At 34.1% G+C, this 7719-nt stretch overlaps 1 protein-coding gene across 2 annotated transcripts; it reads left to right on the top strand.

Annotated features, from left to right (window-relative positions):
• The first annotated feature begins 2390 nt into the window (after positions 1–2390).
• Positions 2391–6092, top strand: LOC116005822 (gamma-glutamyl hydrolase 2-like). 2 transcript variants are annotated; one of them, XM_031246066.1, is made up of 10 exons: positions 2391–2805; positions 2896–2970; positions 3298–3387; positions 3707–3801; positions 3950–4010; positions 4317–4406; positions 4496–4558; positions 4674–4762; positions 5692–5784; positions 5862–6092. In XM_031246066.1, exons 1-10 carry the CDS (start codon positions 2497–2499, stop codon positions 5917–5919), a joined length of 1023 nt encoding a protein of 340 aa, XP_031101926.1. In that variant the 5' UTR covers positions 2391–2496; the 3' UTR covers positions 5920–6092. The 2 variants fall into 2 exon arrangements, with proteins under 2 accessions (XP_031101926.1, XP_031101920.1); XM_031246060.1 differs by having other exon boundaries at positions 2392–2805; positions 2896–2982.
• Positions 6093–7719: the final 1627 nt, after the last annotated feature.

Genomic DNA, 7719 nt, shown 5'->3' on the forward strand with positions numbered 1-7719 from the left:
AATTGGGTTGAGCTTGATTTTCTTACCTTGTAAAGTTAATTTGTTTGATTTGAAATTTCATTCGATTGTTGAGGTACTTCATTGTAACATATAATTAGGCTTCAATTTGTATGGTATTGGGTTTTATTGTTTCAACTTATAACATGTTATTTTACGATAATAAGATTTTCATCACTTTCTTAAAAAAAAAAATAGTCACGAATTTGATTATTCTCAATATGTTCTTAGTTAAACTTGTCGCACAAATTTTTCTTAATTAATTACATGTCTTATATAATTTGAGAGTTATTATAAAGGAGTAATGTTTACTCAGTAAATACCATAATATAACATAATAACTTTTAATTTCCGTCATTAAAAAAAAACTTTAATATAGCTCTCCGTATTAAATTATTGGATGACTAAAAAAACCTCAAAGGGACATAGTAATCTCACGTGTTTCATGAATATAAGCAATAATGCGGTGATGCAATAATTGTACTATCGGAGTTGATAGTTGTGTTGGAAGAAGAGTCTTAACTGGGCCCACTACACTGGCCCTACTTTATTATGTTTCTTTGTTTGATCATGTTTATGAATTTTTTTTAGCACTTTTAGTTCCACGACTATCGTAGTACTGGTAGGATTGGTCTACGACTTTTAAACTTTGTAATTTTGGTCCATGACTATTGTTTTTGTTGTAAAAATAATCCTTTTTCCTGCCGGAAAATAAATTCGGCGGTTTGTCTGGCAATGTTTAGCCGGAAAAAAATATCGACAGAGACAACAAGGTACCAACAAACTGTTCTCTATACTTACCAAATCAGATATGAAAATATCACAATTTCTGCTCAGCTTCTAACATTTGAAATTGGCTGTTTTAGGTCTATGTCTCTACAATTCAAGCCAAGAACTACCCTATACTTGCTGTACAATGGTCCCCAGAGGTATGTCCTGGGAAAAATAAATGCTTTTACAGATAATTTTTAAATTCAGTAGCAGTCACATCGGCATGCTACCAGGTCAATAAGTCATTTTTTGGTTGAATAGTATTATTTTACCTTGTTGAGAGACCTAATTGTAGTTTAATGTGTAATTGGATGGCTAATTTAATTTTTATTCCTAAAATAATTCTCCATTCTTTTGAAGAAAGGAAAATAGAGAATACGTAAATGACAAGAGAACCGAAGTAAACGCAGATAATGAACATTGATAGCTTTCTTTGTTCTACTGCAGAAAAATGCTTATGAATGGTCATTATCTGGGATTCCACACACTGCAGATGCAATTCTGGTGTCTCAAAGTGTTGCTAACTATTTTGTCAAGTAGGGGTTATTTTCTTTCCCTTTTAATTCACCCTAAGTATCGACACCGTATTTTGTATATTTATAATAATGATGCATTTTCGGTATCATAAAATTCCTTTTTATTTATGTTCCCCATTTTACAGTCATGCTAGGAACTCTTCATCATACAGGGAAGAAGATGAACAATTCGTGCGTGACCACCTCATCTACAACTATAATACCACGTATACTGGAAAGGATGGGTAAGTTGTACTTTTCAGATTTTTTTTTTAAAAGGAATTTTCATGTGCTTATAAATTTCACTGCTTTGTTTCCCCTGCAGGAGCGGTTATGAGGAGGTTTATTTACATCTTCTGATCTCTTAGGATTGAGGTGTGAATCCTCAGTGGATATGATGTATGTCTAAAGCCCTATGAGCCATAATAGAAAGATAATAAAGGGCATTTGTATCTGTCTACTGATAATAATCAGTAATAGTATAATTATGTTTGGCTCAATAAATTTTATCTTTTAGTTCTCATTGCAATAAGTTATGCCAAAAAGTTGTATTGCGAAACATCAATTTTATATGCTTGACTTAAAGTCTTTCTTGTTAGAAAATATTTAATCTGAGTGTAGAGAAAACAAAAAGAAACAAAGGAATCAAGAACTTCAAGCGAATATTAGACGCACTTTCCTACAGGTTTTTAATCACCATATATAAGCAACCTAGGTTTCAGATAAGCAACAAGATAATTGAACAAAAAAGAATGATAAAAAATATTACAAAATTTTCTGGAACTACTTCAAATACTGATGCCAAACTCTACAAATAAGCAATAATAGTGATATTAAAACCACCCTCAGCTCATACATGAGATCGTGGGTGGTTACAAGAAGTTTAAAAAATTCAAATATAACAGCAACATATTAAAGGATGTAATAGCAGGTTAGGTTATTTACCTGCTTTTAAATTTTATTGTCCTATTGTAACATGTTAAAGAATGTAGTTAGACTCTATAAAAGTTTAAGGATGTAATTAGACTCTATAAAAGTTTAAAAAAAAAAAAAAGTTGAAGGGCTTATTGAAAATCAAATTTAAGAGCTTATTTGACATTTTCCCTAAAAAATTAATGGTGGACGGATAAAAATTGGGACAAGTGGACAAGTACTGTCTGCTCACTCCATTATAGCTCTCAGATTGGAGCTTGCTGAGAGAGAAGTAGCCGGAATGGGAATTTACTTTCCGATCCTTCTCCTCATCTCTGGTTTTCTGACTTCAGCAAATCGTAATCCCACGGCTCTCTTACCTTCTGAACCCCAACTGAAGCTGTCGGCCAACTGCCCCGCGCCCGACGGCAATCTGAATTACCGGCCGGTCATCGGGATTGTCAGCCATCCCGGCGACGGAGCCAAAAGCCGCCTCAGCAATGCTTCCGATGTTTCCTACATCGCTGCTTCCTACGTCAAATTCGTCGAGTCTGCTGGTGCTAGGGTTATTCCTCTCATTTATAACGAGCCTCCTGAGATTCTCATCGAAGTAAATTTTCTTTATGATAATTAATGCTTGCTTGTGCTGTCTTCAATCTCCATAAAGTTTGCGGCTGTGCTAAAACGCATCGTTTTACAGAAACTCAATCTAGTTAATGGTGTGTTGTTCACTGGGGGATCCTCCAAGACGGGTCTGTACTTTGAGGTTGTCAAGGTAATTTTCCAGGTAATTGATCCTTAAAAATTGGAATAGTGCTCAAGTTGTATGTATTTTACTCATAAGATTATGCAGCTATGGTGACATCCAACCTCCATATGTTTCATGATTGAAGGTTATATATGTACTTTCCCTTTTGTTACTCCCTGTACGGAATAATATTTTGTAACATAATATAGGTTGTCTTAGAGGATAGTATTGTGTTATTTGCAAATCTGTTATCCATCATCTGAAAGTTTGGTTTCTAAAAATATATTCTGCTATTTTATATTTTTTGAACATTGCAGTCTGCTGAATGTGAAGCTCATTCCTGTTTTCTTGCAGAAAGTTTTGGAGAAGAATGATGCAGGAGATCATTTCCCTCTCCTTGCCATATGCTTAGGTTTTGAACTTTTAACAATGATCATCACAAAGGTAAATTTATAAGGATGTGTAGATGTGTAATGTGTTTCCTCCGAATTTCCTAGAAGATGGTTCGTTAGTTCTCTATAAGGTAAATTTATTGATTGTCCTAAGCAAGACCTTGTCATTTCTCTTTCCTTGGGTGCCCCTGATTAATTGCCTGAAGATGTGCTTGCAAATTTCTGAAATTCTCTTCTTCGGTTTCACAGTTGATTTTTTATTCTATTCAATTGTGTAAATGGCATACTGGAAATTTGCATATGTACTTATCAAATCTGTTCCACTCTTGATGTGTGAATTTTAAGATCTTGTTCCTTATAATTTGCTCTAGGACAATAACATTCTTGAGGGATTTAATGCGGCAAACCAAGCATCTAAACTACAATTTTTGGAGGTTTCTAATTTTGAAGGAACCCTGTTTCAGAGGTATATGTTTATGTGCATGTTAAACCAAACATCTACTCTAGAACTGAGCCAAAGTGTAGTTCTATGTGCATGTTAAGGGAGCAATGATAGTTCTTGTCTCGCTTGTATACTCAGCTAATGGTGCTGTGCTGTGTTGTATCATTCACAGATTCCCTTCTGAGTTGCTAAAAGAGATGAGTAAGGATTGCCTTGTCATGCAAAATCATCATGTGAGTTACACCAGAACAAAATTTTATTGTCATCATTGGTGGTGCATTCAAATTTTGGTTGCTTATTCTAAAATAGCTGGGTTGAATTCATGCTTACTGCCTCCTTATTTGACATTTGCCTTCCTACAAGCGTGATGAGATTTTCTACTGACAGAGATTTTAGAGTTTATAGCTAATAAATGTGTGTGTGTGTGTGTGTGCGCGTGTGTGCGCGTTTGCCTTTATCTATCAATCGTGCCTTTTTAGTTCATCATTGTGTGTTATTTTTTAGTAACAAACCCATTCATACTTTTCCTTGTAAAACAGTATGGCATTTCACCTGAAAAATTCCGAGCGAATGCAGACTTGTGTAACTTTTTCAAGATTTTGACGACAAGTGCTGATCAAGACAACAAGGTAACGAAATAAGATATCAAATTTGACAATTCCTACTACTGCATCTCCTTCAAAGGGAGGCTGCTCACATTTGCAATTGATTATTTCAGATCTATGTCTCCACAGTTCAAGCAGAGCAGTACCCTGTAACTGCTGTACAATGGCACCCAGAGGTAAGAGTCTCCGTGAAAATACTAAATATCCCTGTAAATATTCAAATATTTGTTATTGGATACTGGTGTACCTTTTACTGCTACAAAGATTAAAATTGTGTATATGGTGCTGCAGAAAAATGCTTTTGAATGGGGCTTATCTGAGATTCCACACACTGAAGATGCAATTCTAGTGACTCAAAATGTTGCCAACTACTTTATCAGGTGGGTTTATTTTCCTTCTCCTTTTTCACTGTAGGAATAGGAAAATGGAATATGGCCCGTTTGGTAACATAGCTGATAAGCCAATTTTGGCTGGTTTGACTGGTCAATAGGCTACTTTAAGTGTTTGGTAAAATGGCTTATTGCATTAGCTTATTGGGGCAATAAGCCAAAATCCGAAAAGTTAAGAAGAGTAGAGGTTTTGATTAGTTGATTGACCTTAATTATGAAATGACCATTTTACCCTTTGTCATCCCTAACATTTGTATCTTTCTTGTTGTTGTTCATCTGCCTTGCCCCTTTTTCTTTTTTGTTTCCTTAACAACAATAATAATTTTCTTTTTGATTTCACTCATCATTGTAATTCATAATAATATAATAATAATAAATAAATAAATAAATAAAAATTATAAAAGTAATTTAAGAGTTAATAAATTAGGACAATATGTTTATGCCCTTGTATGTCATTTTACATACAATCAGCTAAAATTAATAGCGGATTTTTCTCACACTTTTTTACAACCAGCCGGTCAAACTAGTTAATCCAATCAGCTATCAACTATAAGCAATCAACCATTTGCCAAACACTTCCATATCAATTTAAGATTTTAAGTGTATTTTGATGGAACTCTTATTCAATTGACTTCCTTAAAAAAAAAAGTGCTTTTTGCATATCTTGTTCAAACTCCTTAGAATTATTGTTCACATGCCTTAGTCAATTCTCTGTTGTGGTGATAGAAGGAGGACGAAGGATTTAAGCAACATAATTAAATAAACAAAGTCCGGAATTTTTTTTATTTTTTTTTAAAAAACAGAACTTCCTCTGTTGAATACTTGATGATCCAGGCTTGGAGAATACAAAGCCAACTTACCCTTACAATTATTTTCAAATATCCCCTTTTTGATTCAGCATTGTATTTACCATTTTTCAGTGAAGCTAGGAAATCTTTAAACAGGCCAGATGCTCAAAAAGTGCTTAACAACCTTATTTACAACTATAGTCCCTCTTATAGTGGGAAGTCTGGGTAAGCAATTTTTCTGCCTGATTTCAGAGTAAACCAATGAATTTCTGGGTGTTTATTTCCCTTCCTGTGTCTTGCAGGAGCGGTTTTGATGAGGTTTACATCTTCACTCAGAATTCTGGTCTGAGTTCTCTGTAGATACAGGTCTAGTGTATAATGTATATGAACATGACTATATGATTGTGAGAATTCTCTGTAATTATGTGTATTCATATCTGTCTTATTGCTAGCTATGTAAGAACCTTTGACATTTTTCATTGGAAAAATATTGTTTAATTTCTCTGAATTTGATGAAAGCATCAGTTATGTCATATCTGTGATGTTTTGTCCTTTCCTTGTGGCTGTTAGACCTTGCTTGCACATGCTGAGGAACCTCCATAGTGCTCTGAGTATTCATTTTGCTTGGATATTGTTTGTAACTTTACTTATGCAGGTTTCATCAATAAGGATGTATGTTTTGATTCATTCGAATGGTAATGTAGTTGTTTATTGCATTAAAAGATCAATGAACCATATAGCTCATATACTTGCTAAAGTTTTGGGCTCTGGCCTAGAACAAAATAAATTAATTGCATTTTATCAAATTATAGAATATATCTTATCATTTACTATTTTTAATTATCCAACAATTAGGGGACCAGAAGTGAAATTTATTCAAAAATAAATGCAGCTTAGGGAGTTGGTCTATGAGTCAATTCCAATATTATTTAGAACAAAAAACAAAGAATTTAATACATTGGTTTGGCATTTTTATCATTATTGAACTTGGTTATGCGTGTCACAAACTGGTCGGCTTGAAGATTATGTTAGGACCCCATTTTGACGTGAAAGGCCGATGGGTTTGGATTTCCCTTTCTTTACTAATTAGGATTTGCAACCACATACATATGACTGCCTTCCTGTGGTACGGTATAAAATTGTAATAACTCTTAACTACAATGAAATTCTTGGATTTATGAAAGACGAACAACTGCGAAAGCATTTGTCAAGGATGTTTTCATTAATCAAGAACGAAAGTTGGGGGCTCGAAAACGGGAACAACCCAGCCTTAGAATCGGACGGCATCGCTGTTCGAATTGTAGTCTGGAGAAGCGTCCTCAGCGGCGGACCGGGGTGGGCAGCTTGTTAAACAGAAAAGATAACTCTTCCCGAGGCCCCCACCGACGTCTCCGGACTCCCTAACGTTGTCGTCAACCGCTACAGAGGTAAATTGAATAAGATTGTATGACGAATTAAGTTAAAATAATGTTAGAAAAAATCGAACTCTTAACCGTTAAATATAAAAATTATATTCCATTCACTCGATCACCCCTTAGCTTTCAGGTAAACTTTGTTTGTTTTATTGTTGCTTCAACTGGTGGGTATCCAGCGATTATGACAAACTTAATGATGGTTTCGCTCTAATAAGTAATAGCCAACATAAATCATGCTAATCGCGCTTGTACCTTGCGTGCCATACATGCATAATGCATGTGGAACTTGTTAGTGAATGTATACCCGATGATGCAATTAAAAGAAAACTTACATACATGCCATTAATCTTGTGCTCAAATGGCACGTAGTGGCTCTCCCATAGTCCTATACGAAAGGTCATGAGATCAAGCCTCAGTGGGTTTCAAAAATTTAAATGTTAGTGATATCTATTTAAACATATAAGCAATTCAGCACCCTTTCAGTGACAAGTAAACTTTCTTTGTAGGAAGAATTTCAGGTAAAAAATGAGAATTAATTTAATTGAATTTTTTAACTCTTATTTTCGATATAACTATTTATAAACTAAAAAAGAAACCGACCAGTAAATGTTATTAATGGTGATTAATAACAATTAGTGACCATCAATGACATATATTAATATTAAAACTTAAAAAACAAACTGGGTAAAACAATGGCCATTAGTTTGTTTTTTTTTTTTTTTTTTTTTTTTTTTTTTTTTTTTTT

The sequence above is a fragment of the Ipomoea triloba genome, chromosome 2 (genome assembly GCF_003576645.1).
Source record: "Ipomoea triloba cultivar NCNSP0323 chromosome 2, ASM357664v1".
NCBI lineage: Eukaryota > Viridiplantae > Streptophyta > Magnoliopsida > Solanales > Convolvulaceae > Ipomoea > Ipomoea triloba.

Excerpts from the sequence above, each read along its gene's own strand:
- LOC116005822 (XM_031246060.1), top strand. The coding sequence starts at position 2,497 with ATGGGAATTTACTTTCCGATCCTTCTCCTCATCTCTGGTTTTCTGACT. Across the intron at positions 2,983-3,297 it reads TTGTCAAGGTAATTTTCCAG|AAAGTTTTGGAGAAGAATGA; the intron begins GTAATTGATCCT and ends GTTTTCTTGCAG. Across the intron at positions 4,763-5,691 it reads GTTGCCAACTACTTTATCAG|TGAAGCTAGGAAATCTTTAA; the intron begins GTGGGTTTATTT and ends ACCATTTTTCAG.